Source organism: Crocodylus porosus, unplaced genomic scaffold (genome assembly GCF_001723895.1).
Source record: "Crocodylus porosus isolate Cpor-Errol unplaced genomic scaffold, CroPor_comp1, whole genome shotgun sequence".
NCBI lineage: Eukaryota > Metazoa > Chordata > Crocodylia > Crocodylidae > Crocodylus > Crocodylus porosus.
In genome coordinates this window covers 108,713,400-108,732,942 of record NW_017728931.1, presented here as the reverse complement: position 1 = coordinate 108,732,942, position 19,543 = coordinate 108,713,400, and the positions used below count along the sequence as shown (strand labels likewise).

General features: G+C 44.8%; 1 protein-coding gene across 2 annotated transcripts in view; it reads right to left on the bottom strand.

Moving 5' to 3' along the window:
* MAPK12 (mitogen-activated protein kinase 12) overlaps positions 1 to 19,543 on the bottom strand; it is a 53,859-nt gene that overhangs the window by 27,396 nt on the left and 6,920 nt on the right. The window contains exons 3-5 of one of the 2 annotated variants that reach the window (XM_019543466.1): positions 15,989 to 16,047; positions 7,390 to 7,501; positions 224 to 256 (exon numbers count right to left, since the gene is read on the bottom strand). In XM_019543466.1, coding sequence (XP_019399011.1) covers positions 224 to 256; positions 7,390 to 7,501; positions 15,989 to 16,047 — 204 coding nt within the window. The remainder of the gene's footprint in view (positions 1 to 223; positions 257 to 7,389; positions 7,502 to 15,988; positions 16,048 to 19,543) is intronic. The other variant, XM_019543467.1, reaches the window with a different exon arrangement.

The window sequence follows — 19,543 nt, the reverse complement described above, 5'->3', positions numbered from 1 at the left end:
TGGAGAGGTTTCTGAGGACTGGAAGAGGGCCAATGTTGTGCCCATCTTCAAGAAGGGGAGGAGGGAGGACCCAGGTAACTATAGGCTAATTAGCCAAACTTCTATCCCAGGGAAAACCCTGGAAAAATTCATTAAGGAGTCTACGTGGGATAGGCTTGCACAAGGTAGGATTCTGAATAACAACCAGCATGGCTTCGTCGCGGGCAGGTCCTGTCTTACCAACCTCATCTCCTTTTACGATCAGGTAACTCGCCACCTGGATAAGAGAGAGGAGGTTGACATCGTATACCTTAACTTCCAAAAAAGCCGTTGATCTAGTATCCCATGATGTTCTTGTGAGCAAACTGGAGGATTGTGGGCTTAACTGCAAGACAGTTAGGTGGGTACAAAGCTGGCTGCAAGGTAGGACCCAGAGAGTCCCAACGAACAGATCTGTGTCGTCCTGGCGAGAAGTGCCCAGTGGTGTCCCACAGGGGTCGGTGCTTGGAGTACTTTTCAACATCTTTATCAATGATTTGGATGTGGGGTGAAGAGATCACTGGGCAAGTTCACAGACAACAAGTTATGGGGGGGCATGGTCATGTTTGAAAAAAGACTACAGATAAAGGTGGATCTAGACTTGCCAGCAAGTTGGGCAAGTCAGAACCAGACGAAGTTCAACACTGAGAAATGTAAAGTGCTCCATCTGGAGACTAACAACCCCTTACACACCTACAGGCTTGGTGGTGCCAAACTGACCAGCACCACAAACAAAAGGGACCTGGGGGTTATAATAGACCACAGTATGAACATGAACTGGCAATACAATGCTGTTGCCAGCAGGGCAAATAATATTCTGGCATGCATCAATCGATGCATCTCCAGCAAAACCAAGGAAGTTATTCTTCTGCTCTACTTGGCACTGGTGAGACTCCAACTGGAGTACTGCGTCCAGTTCTTGGTGCCACACTTTAACAAGGATGTGGTAAAACTTGAGAGAGTTCAGAGAAGGGCCACACATATGATTAGAGACTTGCATGGCAAGCCATACGAGGAAAGGCTGAGGGACCTGGGACTCTTCAGCCTGAAAAAGAGAAGGCTGAAAGGGGACTTGGTAGCAGCTTACCACTACGTCAGGGGAGTACATCAAGGGCTTGGTGAACAACTGTTCACCAGGGCACCCTTGGGAAAAACCAGGAATAATGGCAACAAACTCCTGACCATTTCAGGCTCAATATTAGGAAAAACTTCTTCACATTTAGGGTTTCCAGACTGTGGAATAAACTCCCTCCATAGGTGGTGCAGTCACCTACCCTGGAAATCTTCAAGAGAAGACTGGACAGTCACCTTCCTGGGGTTGCCTTACCCCAGCTGTCTTTCCTGCCTAGTGCAGGGGGCTGGACCTGACAAACTTCTGAGGTCCCTTACAATCTATGAATCTATGAGGCAGAAAGTATAACAAAGCTCAAGTCATGAATAACACCAAGTGTCATAACTAAAGGGTCTTATTCAACGAAAATGCTCAGATGGTGAATCAGATGCAAGTTACATTATGGTGGTGACAATTCTGGCATCATCCATAGGGAATCGAACACTAAACTACCTCTCAAACATAAAATTACTGTTGTAGGGAAATAGAGCAGGAGAGTGCTAGGTATCATGGAATAGGATTCATAACGTGAATCTTGCCATTGTCTCAAGCATACAGGCAACCAGTTAATGTCATGCATGGGCATGTGACATCAGGATGGGAGGAAACTCCTTGATAATGAGGAAGTCCTGTGCTTGTGTACAGAGTCCTGAGAGTATTCTTCTGGAAGTCTATAAGAAGTCACGCTTCCAACAAAACTCTGTAACAAACAAACCAGCTATCTCTTGCCAACAGCCTGCTTTATATTTGACAAGCAAATGTTTTCTCATTGAAGCTCTCATATTTCAAGAATACAGCTGCTTAAAGAATTTCCAGACTTTATTTGCTGGCAAAATTACACACAGAGAAATATACCGTAGAGCCAGTGATTTCTGCACACAATAATATGGCAGGAATTAAAATAATTTAGTCTCAGGGTCTTGTTAAAAGTGTACCCTCCACCACTTTCAGGAAGAATGGTTTTCCTTAAATATCATAGTATTAAGTAATCTCTTCCCATGCTGAACTACTGCCTTATTGTTGCCTGTTTGCTCCAGTCAGTAGCACAACTAAATATATGGGTAATATTCCATGGTACAATCTTTTCCCTACTCTAGTTACCTTTATGAAAGGTAGTTTTATTAAAGGTCTCTCCCCCTCCACAACCAACAATGCAGGTTAGAAATGCACGAGGAAAGAATAAACTTTATTTGAAATCTCTTCATATAATTCATATATTTATTAAACACTCTTTATAGAATATGCTGAGACCAAATTACTTAGCACTTCATTTCTGGTGCCAGATTTTCTACTTGGCAAAAATGCTTGAATTTTTGTAAAGGCCTTATCACACATTCACTTGCAACTATTGCAAATCATTGGTATGTAGTGACCTCTTAAAGTTAGTACATATTAGGAGATACGTAAAAAGAAAGAGAACACCTATGCAACACCATGAAGGCACCTAACACATGCTAAACAACTTGAATGTGTGCCTGCTTGCATTTTAACTACACTTAGTAACAGCTGAATGTGTGACACCCACCCCTAGGTGAAAAGTGGTGCACTGTGCTTTTACTAAATGACAGATCCTGCACGTACATCTGCTGTTTATATAGAGTCCTCAACTATTTACTGCAGACAAAACTAGTTACATTGTGGTAAGTTACAAGCTTCAGCAGAACACAGGAAGTGACCAGACTATTTTTTCTCACAGGGAAGGGAGGAACTGAAGGGGAAGGGACAGAACTGATTAGCAAGGTCTGTAAGCATTTTCTTTGGATGGACCAGTTCCAAAGCTCCAACACAAATTATGCGGTCCACACAATTTCCCCCACTAACTTCTGGATTAAGCCTGCCGAACATTTCAGAGTATAATCTATACAGGATGATGTGACAAGGGAGTGTGCAAAGGTGAACCCCATTCCAAGGAACATTTTCAAAAGGAGATGGGGCTGGAGGAAAGAAAAGTGAATTCCGTTCTCTCAAAAACAAGAACCCAGAAGCACTAAGCTGAGCCTACCATAATACTGGTTTAGTGCTGTCACAGAAATCCTCAAGCAAACAACCATGAAGTATCTCTCCTGCTGGAAATTTCTATATGGAAATTTTCTAACAGTGCGTCCTTACAATGAATTAGTCTGAAGATAAAAATAAAAAGTGTAATGATTCAGTGGCACATAGTATGGAAGGTTCTGATATTCTTGACCTAATGGATGAATACAGTCATAGGTTTCTGCTTATATGGTTGACACGGTTAGATTTATATTCCTGAAAGCATGGGGATGGAAGACAAATAGCAAACATAGAAATCATTTCCAATGAAAGATGCAACAAGATTAGACTGATCATATGTATCTGTTTACATGGAATATTTAAGTAACCCTGCAAGGTTTCACTAGTAGTGCAGTGAAATGTCCTAGTTTCTGTAAAATTCTGAGATGCCAGATCACCTGAGGAGCATTCTGCTCATTTTCTCTTTACTCAATGTCCTGCTCTCTGCAATTCAAGTATGCATCAACTGTTCTGACCTCTTTCCCCAAGGAGGGGCAAATAAACAGCAGGACAGGTAATATGGTTTTGGTGACTAAGGTCAAGATCAAGGGGCTCCAAGTTCTTACCCTAGAAATGGGGGTGACTTTTTTGTGGTTTCAGATTGAGTCTCTTATTTTCTCTGCTTTATTTTCTCCATGTGAACTATAGAATTTACAGACCAGGCATGTGAGCAGGAGGGTGGAAATATGATAATGTGTGTGCAAAAGGATGTAATGAACTTCAGTTTTTACAGTCAGCACCAAATTTTCCAATGTGAGCCATAGAGGATGAATAAGTAAGGAACAGGATTCACTTAAAGACAAACTAAAGCTATACAAACTAAGTCTGGCCATAGGAGTAAAACAACAGGTACAAAGGAAGTAGCTATGTGAAGCAGCAGGGTGCAGAGTAAAACAGCAGACACACACACATCATCACAGCATATTAGGCATACCTTGGATTTTTCTCCCTTTTTTTGTTTCAAATGTTTGCCAGTATAGTATCGATGTGAAAGAAAAGCTGGTTAGAAGTCAGACTGTATGCAAGGCTTAAAATGAGAAAAAATGTATCATGGGTCTCTGTTCAAATTCCCACCAATGGCCTGTATGATATAAACTGCAAAATCAGGACCATAAAAGCCAAAAACATTTACCGTGTAAAGAATACATGAAAATCTAAACCTTGTTTTTTCACAGCCATGTTGGAGTGTACACCTCTAGATTAACAGAATTGAATTCTACAGAAATAGCTCCCACTGTGGGAAGACCAGGTTTCAGCCTGCAAATCTAGGTCAAGGCACTTCCAACAATCACATTTAATCTGAAAGCTGACCTAGCTGAATCAGTGTTAAAGGCAGAATAGAATACCTTTCAGAGTAACCTCTTTTCCTTTTGGAGTTTCAACAGAAGGAAAGAACAATATCAAAACATAAACCTTTTATAATAACAATGTTTTTATAAATCAAAGGCAAGAAACATTACAATTAACAAATTAAAAATTCTTGTTGCTTTCCTGCTCAGTCCTCATCTCGAGTGAAAGGTTCTTGTCTTGGATTTACTGGAGTCATACAGGCAAAAGAAGAATTCAAAATGTTTTTCTCTTTTTTAATCATCTATAAAATGCCAAATGAAGAAGAAACAGAGCAGAATAAGATGTTTTTAGTAGTTCCCTCTTTTTGTGAGGGGCATAGGGGAGGGGGGAGCGAGAACAGAAACTGGAAAGGAGGATAATTGCAAAAAAGTTCTAACTTCTTACAGCAACACCACACTTAGATTTGTCAATAAGCCACATTAATTTCATTAATTTGTCTTTTTCCTCTGCCAAGCCACCCCAGCATCTCAAGCTAGTAGACTTGAGAGATTCTTCAGGTCTCAGGGAATGGCTACATGAATTGTTACATTAAGGGAAGGTATTTTAGAATTTCACAGGAAAATGTCAGATGCCCAATTCAGGAAGACATTTAAGCCAGTGAGCTGTCCACGTGGGATGAGTTTCATGCATAAACTTAGCCGTATATTTCACTACATTGTTTAATTGAGGTCCTAACATAAGAGCCCAATATTGAGAATGTGGAGTGACCCATGTACCTCTTGGATCTACTAGGAATCAGAACAGTCCAGCACCTCACAGGAGTCAAGCTTCTATTCTTTGACATACTATGACTCAGAGTCTCTGCTGACCATATCAAAAACAGTTTTAAACTAATTTACAACAATCATATGGAATATCCCCAAGGAGGAATCCCACAAACAGTTAATTAAAACAAACAGAATTACCAGAAAAGCCAGAATTTCCCTGAGCACAGCCTAGGAAGGAGGCACTCTCTAATAGTTACTATGGGTGGGGATGGAGATGCGGGACAACATTGTTCTCTTCCCAATAGCATTTTTAAATGATTTCTGCAGTCTAGAGACTGTTTATTTTGGCCATATAGCTCAGGTGCTGTGCACTGGCATATGCAATACCCTGAGTGGATTGGTCATATGGAACATCGAATCCACTGAAGTTGAAAGTTTTGCCACTGAAACCCTAGCCTTGCCAAGTCAATGTTGATCTCTTGTTCCTGCAGCTAGTAGGGGCTAGATGTGCCACAGATGCAACACAAATCAAATGCAGATGAAGGAATGAATGAAATTGCAGGAGAGACTCCTTTAGCTTAACAGAATGAGAGGTACTGATAGCATTTAAAAGGTGCCATCTTTAATCCAATGCAGCAACCACAAGTTCAGATCATCAAGTGGCATATCCATCCTTTCAGTATCAAGAGTGTTTTAAGCAACACAGACAAATATTTGTCATTAACAAATAAATCCACTTCGGAGAATTTCAGTACTCATATTTCTATAGCGCAGTTTGGTCAGCTCCCCAAAGTAGTGTATTTACTTAAGTCCAAGATGAGGTTTTTTCTCTGCCATCGAAGGCAGGGGAGGGGACAGAGGAGGAAAAATCATCTTGGATTCAAATACCAGCATCCCAACTCTGTCCCAGTCCCGATATTACTCAGGGCCAAAGATGGGGCTGCTGCCACAGATGCTGCTTCTGCAGCAATCCAGTGAGTACAGGTTAGGGGCCAGAGCTACAGTCCAGGATGGGTGGCAGCCTGGGTTGGGGATCGATAGGAGCGTGGATAAGGCAGAGAGCCATCCCTAGGGGTGTGCAGGGCCGGAGGTGGCAAGTAGCCAGAGCGTGCAGCCAGCGGTGTGCAGTGGCTGTGGTGGGGCCTGTACAGCACTGTGTGCAGGGCCCCCCCAAAGCACAGGGATGGCCCTGGTAGGTCAGAAGGATGGGGGAGGGGGAGCAGGGGAATAGTGAAGCTATGGGAAAACAGGTAGGGGATGGGTGGCAATCTAAGTCAGGGATTGGGCAGGAGATAAATCAGCAGGACAGCAGAGATGTGGGGGATGAGGTAGCAGCACAGGTCGCAGAATCAGGCAGGAGATAGGGCAGTTAGGGGAGAGGAAGTCAGGGGATGGGAAGCAGCACACATTGCTGCCCTATCCCCTGAAAAGCTGTTGCCCAGTCCACTACTCATACTGCTACCAAACCCCCTGACTGTGCTGCTGCCCAGTCAGCAGAATGGGTCAGGAGATGAGGTAGCAGGGGTGGGAAGCAGCACATGCTGTTGACCATCTCCCAACATGCTGTTGCCCAATCCACATGTCCTGATCTACACTGCTGATTGGCAGCAGCTGAATCAGGGGATGTGGTGGCAGCACTGTGGGTCAGGGGATGGAGCAGCAGTATACTGGGGTGGGACAGCAGCACAGGTTGTTACCCCACCCTCTAACCTGCACTGCTGCCTCATCCTCTGACCTGCACTGCTGTTGGGGCAGAAGTGTGGGTAAGGGGAAGTGGCAGCAACACATAGAGGGATGGGATAGCAGTGCTCGGTGGGGAGGGTGGCGGGGCAGGTGGTAGATGCAGCAGCAGTGTGAACAGGGGTTCAGCAGCAAGGGACTTGGTATGGGGTTAAGCAATAGGGGGGAGCAAAGTACCAGGGTCAGGCTGCCTGCCTGCCCCCTGTGGTTGGGAACAAGTTTAAGACAACCCCCGAACAATTAGATCCTATATATGAAAATTATAACAAATAACTAGATTTTATCAATGGAAAACTATATATTTGGGGGGTATTGTCTTAAATTCAAAATAGTCTTGGATTTGACTAAATATGGTATGTACAGTTATCCAAACAATGGTAAACCAAGGAAAAAATTAACTTGTAAGAGAACGATAAAGAAGCAGCAAACCTTTAGTCCCTTTAACATCTGATAGACCAGGAACTGGATTCGATCTTCAGTTAATTTCTCATGCTTCATTATCTTACTCAAGTCTGTTCCCATGAATGGCATAACCAGATAGCTAAAGAAAAATCAAATACTAATTAACTCCTTGAAGTCTGTCAAATAAATGGAATGCAACATCACATTACATCTCAGTGATAATAAAATGCAGTTAATTCCATTAATTTACTGGTAAATTTAATCTCGCATTTCATTTAAAACCTATATAACCAAATCACTTCTGCTAAAAACAACACAGCTTCCCCTTGCTACACAAATAATCAGTTTTGACTGCTTAAGCAAAGACTGAGCAACTAAGCCACTGATTATAGAAAGCTATTGGTCAGTTAATAGAAATAATACATTTTAACCAAAGATAAAATAGCCCAGGCAAGACATGTTACTTAGAAGTCAACTACATAAAAGCTCTGAACTTTACATAGTGTTGTTTTCTTTACAATCACTGTGATGAGTTAAGGAAACTACTGGGTCCAATATGCAGAGATAGAACAGATGCATCAGGATCACACTAGATCAAAATTGGAAGAGGGCATTACTGACACAAATTCTTAACCTGGAGTCATAAACAAGTGTCAGGGGCTTACAACAACCCTTTGCAGAAAGGAAGACAAGTGTGAGGAAGGGCGAGAACCACAGCAGCACATCAAACTGATATTTCAAGGCCAGCCTAAAGCAGAAGTAATGCAAAGGACAGGTTTAGATCCTATGTTTTAGAAGGCCTTTAATATGCTTATCACTTAAAACTAGCTTGATACAAGAAGTGCACCGATATATAGGTGCCATATTGATCAGCACCAATAAAAGGAAAATTAACATTATTGGCTATCAGCTTTTTTTGGCCAGTGTAGCCAATAATGTCACCAATAAATACATTATGCCTTGTGGAAAGGGCCCCGGACACTGTGTGCAGTTGCAACACGCACGTGATCAGGAATGCAGCCAGGCAGCATGGAGAGCAGCACCTGCAGGTAAGTCTGTGGAGGGGAAGGGGCATGGGGGAGGAAAGGGGTGTAGGGGAAGACAGATCAAGGCCCCCATGGTAAGGGAGGGAATAGGGCAGGGGCAGGGGTTGGGGGTGCTGCCCAGCCAAGGCAGTGAATGGGACCACAGGGCTGGGTCAGGGAGTGGGATGGAGCTGTGGGCAGGTCATCCAGGGCCATGGGGGGGAGGGGAAGTGTGTTCCTGCCACTGCACGAACCCCTAGGGAAGCATGGGGGGCATGTGCCCCCCAGATTTGTACACAGGGTGGACGCAGACTGCCCTCTGTGGGCTCGGTGCTCTTCAACTTGCTGCCCCCGCCCCACTCCCTCCCTCACTCTGGAGGCCTCGGATCTGCCTCCCTACCCCACAGCCCTTCCCCTCCACAGACTTACCTGCAGGGAGCTGCTCTCCATGCTGCCCAGCTGCATTCCTATAAATCGTTTATTGAATTGGTATTGGCCAATATGCCTGGTGAAATATCGGCTATCATTATTGGCCAAGAAAATCTTTATTGGTGCACCCCTACTTGGTAACAAATTCTAACAGAACAAGTTAATAGAGACTACTTTAAAGCAAGAACCTCACTGGCAGTTTAAAGTTCAAACCATAACTTTTCTGCTGCTTATGATAAAAAGCAGACACTTTCATGAAGTGACAAAGCTAGGTTGCCCAATCTATCCATATTTTTTTTCTTAAAATAATTTTCCTTTGTTTAAAATCTAAGATGGCATCAATTTCATTACAATTTTATTTGCAAACTAAAAATATAGCAATTAACATTAATGACTGTACTTCAGGGGAATGTTACAATAAGATAGTTCCAAAGAACTATGGTTGAGATTTTCACAAGAGCCCAAAAGCATAAGGCAGCCATATCACTTTCAATTTCCACAGAATTAGGACCCTTAAACCTCTAATCTCAGCCTCCGCATTTTCAATTCTTTGGATACAAAATTCAAACATGAAGTAGTGAAAGACTGGAGAAATAGAGCAGAGAGATTTTATTCTCTATGAGTATATTTATAGCATATAAAAATGTTTCTGGCTGATAAAGTGGACCTAGAAAACGTAATTTAACCTCTTTTTTGTCAGTGTTCCTGGAAGGTAAAAGCATAGATATAGCCATTTTTTCATTCTTATTAAATTCATTTCCCCAGAGGTCATAAATATTTGAAGTGGGCTAGAAAGAACTTTGTGAATGTTCTAGCAAAACCACAGGGAAAAAAAATCTAAAGGAAGTAGTTACATTTTTGTTGTTACTGTCAGAGAGCTTTGAAATGTGTAATAGTCCTATACCTCTCTGTGCATGTTACATTTTTTTTGTACAATCAGGTCCCTGAAAGCACTCTACAGCTGTGACATAACCCATGTACATGGCTGCAGAGTGTTTTTAAAATGGCCGATCACACAAAACTTAATCGTTGATAAATTAGGTATTAACTGAAATTACTTGATATACACTTCCACAACATTCTCACAGGCAAGCTAAGGAAGCATGGGCTGGACAGACCATAAGGTAGACAGAAAACTAGCTGAAGCATCAGGCTCAGAGGTTAGTAATCAATGGCTTGATGTCTACTTGGCAGTCATATCAAGTGTCGGTTTTGGGGTTGGTTTTATTCAATATCTTCATCCATGGCCTGGAAGATGGCACAGAGTGCACCCTCAGCAAGTCTGCAGCTGACACCAAGCTGGGGGGAGTAGTAGATATGTTGGGGGTAAGGTTAGGATTCAGAGAGACAGACAAATTGGAAGATTGGGCCAAAAGGGATCTCATGAGGTTCAACAAAGACAAGTGTAAAGTCCTGCACTTAGGACAGAACAATCCCGTATACCAGTACAAGCTGGCATCTGACTGGCTGGGCAGAACCTCTGCAGAAAAGGACCTGGGGTATACAGTGGACAGTAAGCTGAATATAAACCAACAGTTTGCCCCTGTTGCCAAGAAAGCTAACAGCATACTAAGTTGCCTTGTAGGAGTGTTGCCAGTAGGTCAAGGTAAGTGATTATTCCAGGGGCGGGCAATTATTTTGGGTGGAGGGCTGCTTGATAAGAATTTTGGCAAGCTGTTGAAGGCCGCATGGGTAGCCCCTCCCCTTCAGTTGCCCCACCCCCTGGTTGCCATCTTTTGACTGGACATGCCGCCCCCTGATCTTTGCCACCGGAAGCCCCACCCCTTGCACAACTTACCAGGCAGCAAGGGGTTGTGACCACTCTAACATCCTGCCCCAGCAGTGGGGTTTCAGGGGCATCAGACCTCCCTCAGAACTTTCCCCTGATCTGTGCCAGCTGGTCCCAAAAGGAGCAGGCTCCGCTGCTGCTTCTGCTGGCCAGTGCCAACCCAGTTGGGCTCATCCCGTCCCCAGAAGCGCCTGGGAAGCTAGCTTCAGCCTCATGCTGCTCTGGATAGGATGGACCCGGCTAGGTCTTCACCTGCCAGGAAAGGTGGCATGCAGCTGAAGTTGGCTCCTCATGTGCTGTTGGGGATGGGAGAAGCCTGGCCGGGTCAGCACTGGCCAGCAGAAGCGGCAGCAGAGCCGCATGCTGCTCGGGATGGGACGAGCCCGGCCAGAGTGCCAGGCTCAGCTGCACTTTTCCCCCTGCCTGTGCCAGTCAGTCCTGAGCAGCACACAGCTCCACTGCCACTTTTGCTAGCCGGTGCTGACCTGGCCGGGCTCCTCCCATCCCCCCCGCAGCACATGGGAAGCTGGCTTCAGCCTCATGCTGCTCCGGATGGGATGCACCAGCCAACAGAAGCGGTGGCGGAGCTGTGTGCTGCTCGGGACTGACTGACACAGGCAGGGAGAAAGGTGTCCTTGCTGCTCTGGCCAGGCTCGTCCCGTCCCGTCCCGTCCTGAGTGACACATGGCTCTGCTGCTGCTTCTGCTGGTCAATGCAGACCCAGCCGGGCTCCTCCCATCCCCAGCAGCACATAAGGAGTTGACTTCAGCTGCATGCTGCCTTTCCTGGCCAGTGCAGATCCGGTCAGTTCCATCCCATCCGGAGCAGCATGCGGCTCAAGCCAGCTTCCCACGTGCTGCTGGGGATGGGGTGAGCCTGGCCAGGTCTGTACTAGCCAGCAGAAGCATGGTGGAGCCGTGTGCCACTTGGGACTGACCAGCACAGGTAGGCAGGAAATGCAGCTGATCCTGCGCCGCTCTGGCTGGGCTCATTCTGTCCCAAGTGGCACACGGCTCCACTACCACCTCTCCTCCCTGGTGCTGACTGGGCCAGAGCTGTGGCCCAGCTGCTGCTTCCCCTCCCCAGTGCTGGCCCAGCCCAACCCTGCACGGCCCAAGCGGCACAGCACGGCACAGCACGGCATGGGGAAAGCCTACCCAGCAGCCACTTTCCTGGGCTTACCTGCAGGGCAGGGCCCCTTCCAGTCCTGTGAAGCAAAGCAGAACCTGGTCCAGACACTGTTTCCCCCCACCAGCACCACAGGTTCTGGCCCAGCCCCCTTGTCCCTCCCAAGCTGCAAATGTGGCCTGAGCCAGGGGCGGGACGAGGCCAGCTGGGTGAGGCTGAGGTCAGGGTTGGTTGCCTCGCAACCAGAACCCAAGGAAACAGCTAGGGGTGCTGCAGCCAGCGGCTGGTGCCGCCAGAGACTTTGAGAGAGGCAGCTACCATTACATGGGTTTTGAAGGGGCTCTGTGGGCTGGAGGGAAGGGCTTGGCCAGCTGGATCTGGCCTGCAGGCTGTATTTTGCTCATCCCTGGATTATTCCCTTCTATTCAGAACTGGTGAGGCCACATCTGTATCCAGTTTTTGCCCACAACAGAAAGGATGTGGATAAATTGGAGAGAGTCCAGAGGAGGGCAATGAAAATGGTGAGGGGGCTGGGGCACATGACTTATGAGAGGCTGAGGTAACAGGGCTTATTTAGTCTAGAGAAGAGAAGACAAAGGGGATAATAGCAACCTGAAAGAGGGCTCAAAAGAGAATGGAGCTAGACTGTTCTCAGTGGAGGCAGATGACAGAACAAGGAGCAATGGTCTCAAGTTGCAGCAAGAGAAGCTTAGGTTAGATGATAATAAGAATTTTATCACTAGGCAGATAGTAAAACACTGGAACAAGTTACCCAGAGAGACTGTAGACTCTTAATCCTTGGGGGTTTCCAAGACCCACCTAGACAAAGCCTTAGCTGGGATGACTTAGTTGGGGATAGCCCTGGTTTGAGCAGGGGGTTGGACTAGATGATCTCCTGAGGTCCCTTCCAACCCTAATTTTCTATGATTTTATGAAGGCAATATAGAGCAGAGCACCTTCAGAAACTTGTGCTCCCTTGAGGATTAATTTTTCATGCCTTTGTGATGCAGGGCTGGCGCGAGCACCAGCTCACCCTTGCCCACAGGGCTGTCAGCAGGGGAAGAAGAGGGGGTGGAGAAGGAACCCAATATCAGCTGAGGTATTGATGGGAGTCAGGCTGGACCTGCAAGGCGAAGGGGCTCTGTTCTACCGCACCTCCAGCTCTGGCCAAACAAAGCCTACCTGGCAGCTGCGTGCTTCCCCCTCTCCCTCCCCCAGCTGACAGCCTCAGGAGTGGCTAGAGCTGGGGGAGGGGGCCTAGGGAGAGGGACATTTTCGTAGCCTCCTCAGAAGCTGCTGGAGTGCCCCCACCTGCTGGCCAGGGCCAGTGTCGGCAGCTCATTTCTCTCTGATCAAACAGGCAAATATCTGTTGGTTCAGTGGGGTGGGAGGCTCTAACTTACTGCATTTTGTGTAAAGCACCATGAGTTAGAGAGTTGCCCTTAAACAGCTGGAGGCACCCTTAGGATCACAAATGCAAACTTTTAATGAGACTTGTGCTCCTAAATCTCTCTGGTACTTCTAGAAGCTATTACTCATATTTGGTAACAAAATTATCATGGACAGTTCCTTATCATGGTAGGGTTTCACTACACACATGAAAATGCAGTCTCTACCTCCACAGACCTTAGAATTTAAAACCTTGAGTCTACAATGTGATACAGGTAGACGGACCACACAGAGTTTCCCCAATTTCACTGATGTGGGGCAATATACAACCGGTAAGTGCTGTAAACAGGATGGGAAAGAGGAATAAGGGAAAGAATTAGATCACAATTTTTACAACTAGCTGTGTGTACAGTTTGATGGCTCTGAACTTGTAAGAAACAGAATATATTAAAATCTACTGGGAGAAACATGGAGTCATGAAATAAGAACAGAATTTGAACATGCAATATTTCTAGATATTACTATAATCTGTGAAACTAAACCAGTGATGTTACAGGCCACTCTCTGCCAACCTATATAAATATACAAGAGCAGGCAAGAAAAGATTGTGAGCACCTTCCCTTTGTACAAGAGGAAGCTACATAGGATATCCCAATCCTGAAAAGACTTATGCATATGCTTAGCTTTGCATCCAGGAATAAGTCTAACTAAATTGAACTATTCCCAAGGTAGAGAATGCAACACAGGCATGTGTCTTTACAAGATTAAGGTTCTAGACTAGGAGTGGGCAAAACAGCAGATGTGGCAGGAAGCTGGACTCCATTTCCCAGCAGCCCTTGTCCACATAGCTGGGGCCCATCTCCATGGAGACCACAGGTGCCACTGTGCTGTGATAGCGCAATGCTGTGGTTGCCATGGAGACCAGCCCCAGCTTTTCTGGCAGGGTGCTGGGCAGGGCAAGACAGGGGGCTGCTCCAGAGCTGCTGGGATCTTGTGGTGGGGCAGCTTGGTTTGGGGCCAGGGCAGAGCCAGGATCCGCTTCAGAGCAACCCCTGCCCTATCACAGTGCAGCTGTGGCTGGGGTCTCCATGGAGACCAGCCCAGCCATCTGGGCAGGGGCTGCTGGGAAATGGAATCCACTGCCAGCTGGATCCAACCCATGGGCCAGACTTGGCCCACTCCTGTTGTAGCCTTTCACTCCAAGTCAGGGCTGGAGAAAGGGTGTCTGTGTCTACCTGTGCGCATGCTGGAGTAATCAAGTGTCACCTAGACTTCAGAAAGGATGGATCCTTGGCTCCCCTCCCTGGTCCAGACTGATGCTTGATTGTGGAAGCCAGTCCAGGCTTCTCACCCACCCACCACTGCCTCACAGCATACTCCAATGCAGTGTCCTGAGGATTCAGATAACATCATCTCTGGGGACTAACTGCTGGCCTCAGCTGCTGTTTCCAGTAATACATATCACAGACCAAACAATTCCACATGACTAACTAGCAAAGGGTAAACAATCAATGACTCATCTGACCTTTAATCCACAAAGGTTTTCTCCAAGCCTGTTTAAGTGTAAATACATTTGTACTGGCTCATATCTAACAAGCTGCTGAGTATGTACAAAACAGCCTTTGCCATAGGTCTGCTGCACTTTTAGTCTTAAAATAAAATGTTTCTTTCCGTCTGATTTGTACCTTCGAAACTTGTCAGGGTAGTTTTTTGGGACCTACTTGAAAGTTCATTCCTTGCTGTGAATGACTATATTTAGTGTCAATATGCCAGATATTTGAGATAAGAGCTTTGCCTCAAAGATCTGCATGGTTAGAATGGCACTCAGTCCTTACTTTGGGACTTGCTGAAGTTTCTGCCTTTTATTTTCAAATAACACAGGATACCTGTATAATCACCAAAGACGTATTCCTCTAGTATAAAAAGATATTTTGAGAAACCAGAACAATTTTGCTGGTGCAGATCTAGGGTACCATTTGGGGCTGCACCGATAAAAACCATCTGGACCAAGCTGATTAACAAGCCATATTGGCAGATATTGATCTGATTGCTGATATGTTGGGGGGAAGGCCCCTGAAGTGAGGGAGGGAGTGGGGCTGGGTGGCAGGCAGCTCATCTGTGAGGTATGGGTAGGCTGGGGATGGGGTCTGTTGGGCTCTTCCTGGCCAGGGGGCTGGGCCAGGGCTGCACTCGGGGCAGGTGGTGGCACTGGGAGTGAGGCTACGGGGTGGGCTATAACCAACCTCAAAATTCACTGTAGCCCCCCAGATCCCACCTCCAGCGCTGCCTTAACTCAGCCCCCTTGCTGGGAAGAGGGCACCACCCCCAGCCACAGCCCACAGTGGCAGCCCACCTCACTCTGCATGTGGATCCGGGGGGCACATGCCCCCCTACGACTCCCCTGGGGGTATGTGCAGCTGCCCCCTCCCCCGCCTCCTGCACTCCCCAGATGAGCTACTCATGGCTCTGTCCCCTGCCCAGTCCCAGCACCATTACTAGCAACATTACTAGCCAAATCAGCCAAAAAAAGCTGACTGCCAATAATGTAAATTTTCCTTTTACTGGTGCCGATATGATATGGACCGATGCATCACTGCACCTCTAGTACCCTACCCTTAACATTGGAATCTGGCCATTTATTTCTAAAACAAATGTTAAGTAAAAGAGATTTTTCAAAGATAAATAAGGGAGCTGGTTAGCTGAGATCTCAAAGCACTGTAAGGGAGTTAGGCACCTTGGGCTGCAGGAACCAAGCTTCTTTATAACAACTTTGAAAATTCAACCTAACATTTTATAGATGCAAAAACACTTGCATGAAATGGATTCAGAAACAAATACACAGGCTTTCCTAAAGTCAAAAACTTACAAATCATTAAATTTCTCCAATGTGACATCTGGTGTGAACACATCCAATATTCCAATAACCTAAAAATGAAAATAAACAGATAAAATATAAATTAATATTTCATCAATATAAGAAAATCCCCAAGTAGCATAATATATGAAAAAAATCTAGCTCAGAGCATTAGTGACAAACAAGACATTAGTGACAAATAAAGATGAAAAACCGCATGCCTGGAGCAAAGCCTTTCCTAAAATATCAGGAGTATCTGTCAGCCACTGTATGTCAGATTACACTTTTATAAAGATTGCTTGATATTAAATAAAAAAACCCCAAGTTTTAAGTTGTTTGTTGCAAAGACAACCCCTTTTATCCTGAAGGATCCTAAAGTGTTTTGAAAAACAATTTGAAACCATACTGCTTTTCCTCAGGATTAGTTCATCAGTATTATTCATCTACCTCTACCAAAAAGGAAGAAAACTGTATCTTAATGCACAATACTAAACACTTTAGAAAAGGAGGAAAAGAGTATTTTTTCCATTTCATGCGAGTATAATTTCCCTTCACTCTGAATACAGTTCCCAAGTGGGAACCTGGCCAGATCCTAGGATTAACAATTCTTTATTACTTTTAGAAGGGCCAGTTGATCATAAATGACTACAAGTCTTCCAGAATGTCGTCAAGTATTTCACTGAGCATGACTTTATCTTGGGTTCTCCTTAACAATATATATAGTGCATCAACATAACTATCCTACCATCTGGAAAAACTCATAAAATAAACATCTTTTCCCAGAATTTTTACTATTAAGTTATTCAATGGAACTAAACCAGCTGGCAAGATCTATTAACTTCATTGCCAACACTTCTCTCCAACTAATTAAACAACCAGTAATTTAAATATGTAGGTCCAGATCAAAAAGATTTATTGTACAAAAAGATTTCTTTATACAAAAAGATTTATTGTATTTACCTGAATCCAGGATGAATCTCAATTTAAAATGACCCCCCCCACTCCCCCCAAATAAATAGATTCTATGCATGGAAAATTAATAGTTTTGTTATAATTTTCCATGTATAGAATCTAATTATTGGACAATCATCTTAAATCCACCCTCCGCACTGCTGCGGCAAGGAAAACAGTGTTGGGAGCAGAGGGAGGCAGTGGGAAGGCAGGCAGTAGAGAGCAGAAAGTAGGGAATAAGTCAACTTGGAGCTGGAGCCACAGCAGCCACCAGCCCCTCACCCCCACTGCCTCATACTCAAATCCAGTCCCCTTCTGTGTTAAATGGGGGGAAAAAACTCATTCTGGATTTGAGTAAATACAGTAGATGCGCAAAATATGAGGTAAGCAGAAGACATTCTAAGACACACTCAATGCATTTTGAGACACTACATATTGAGTCTCAATACATACTAAGACTACTACCTGCAGAACTAATTGTAGCTAACACTTTCTTTTCAAGCATGACCAGAGGATGTGGTGGTGGCATCTTTTTATGTAGCAGTCTAGTAGCAAGTGGTTCTTAATTCTTACACTCAAGATGCCCCTTGGAAAATGCTCTCTCTTAGATTTCACTCATTTTTTGCAACAAAACATTCAGAAAACTCATAACAGGTTAGAATGTTTTAACACCATGGATTCCTATTTCAAATCTCTAGGTTTATCTCGTGAATAATGTTTGTACACTCCACAGCACCCTGGTCAAGAATCACTGCTCTGTGCACTCTGGACAGGGGTCCTGGTGCCTAACAGAGGGTTCTGGATTCCATGCTGAAGGACAGGTGCCTAAAAGTTAAGTGTGATGTCTACCTTGTACACTGCTAAGTCCTTTATTGAGTCATTTATGATGATCCTGGAGGTCCTGCTTCAGCACTTTCTACATATTCTGAGACAGCAAGGAGGGAACCATCCATTAAATGCCCCACCCCCCACCTCCAAGATCAACAGAAGGAATTATTTATGGAAATATTTTTTTCAACTATCAAAATATTGATTGCATCTTAATCCTCAGAGAATTAAGAAGCAAAGCCACCCATGCCAGAAACGAATTCAGGTAGTATGACATTCAATACTGTGATGCGGGGTAGCTACTCAATTCTGCTAACTGCTTATGAACTGCCTGCATTACACTAGGTGAAAAGGAATGAAAATTAACCACTGGCTAGGACATTTGAGATTACAGTGCATGCAGGTGGCAATCACCACAGCAATCACTTATAATACTTATAATGCCCACATTTAGGCTGTGACTACCTGAACTCATGCAGTCCAGGCTACTGCATGCACTACAGTTCTGATGATTCACTCAGGCCTTACAGCTCCATCTGTGAATGCAGGCAGGCACTTGTGGAAATAACTAAAAGCCTTTGTTCCTAAAAGTATTGCTGCAATAGATCTTCCAAAGCCCAAGTTTATTCTAGTACAGGGCTATCCAACTTCTAAGTCCATGAGGGCCACATGCCCCAGGGGCCACTCACTGTGCTAGCTGCACCAGGCAAACCACAGGTCACCAGGCTGCACACTGTGTGAATTCTTCCTTCAACACACACAGTACCACAGGCCCATGTGACTACCTCCTCCCCACCACTGATGCACTGCATGGGTCTGATTTCTACCCACCCCTACAGGATCCCAATTCTCCCCCCTGAGCATATTGCCCCAGAATCACCCTCACTCCCAGTGCTGCCCTACCAGAGGTGGAGGCAGGAAGCAGAGACTGGAGACTGGTTGCTCTTGCAGCCAGAGCAATGGGTGGAATGGTGACTGGGTGAGAGTCCCAGGGCTCCAATTTATCCCCTCATGAGCCACATGGACTGCCAGTTGGAAAGTCCTATTCTACCAATAAACAGCACTTCAAATTATGTTGCATGCAGATGCCTCAAAATAGCTGTCAAAACCTGTTTTGCTTCATGCACAAGATAAATTATTGCAAGAAAAACCATGACACCCAATTATACCCAAAAGGAATATTCCTCTGCCACATGAAAGCTCGACATACCACTCCCATAATAAAACACTATTTATTTTATATTAGTGTACCTGAAAAAAAAATCTATCATTGTGATGGTATAGACACAAGCAATGCTGAAACCATGCAAAAATAGTGAAGAGCAATTTTTAATCATTTGATCCAACTTAAAAAAAAAAATCACCACCAAAAAATAGCCTCACCTCTTACAAAGTCAACCATGATGTCAGTTCTGTTTCCATCCTATTTTTGAGAGTTGCCTGCAGATGTGAAGTACCAACTGGGCAGAAACTGACACAAAAACTCTTGTTTTAGTGGGTATCACCAGCACTCCTACTGACTTTCATAAGGCCAGTGTGTCATCTGGCATTTCTAAAATTGCAGTATAAGATTATATCATAGTGTTGGGTATGAGCACATGCCCAGTTGTGCGATTTGGTTTCATAAGCTTCTAGTTAAAAAAGGTAGTAAACCACTAAGAGATGCTGTTCTCCAGCCACTAAAGCAATTTTGAAATCCCAAACATTATCAGGCCCTCACCTTCAATTTTCAATGGATCTATGGAATATATCTATGGATTAGTTTGTTTGGGTTTTTTTTTTTTTTTG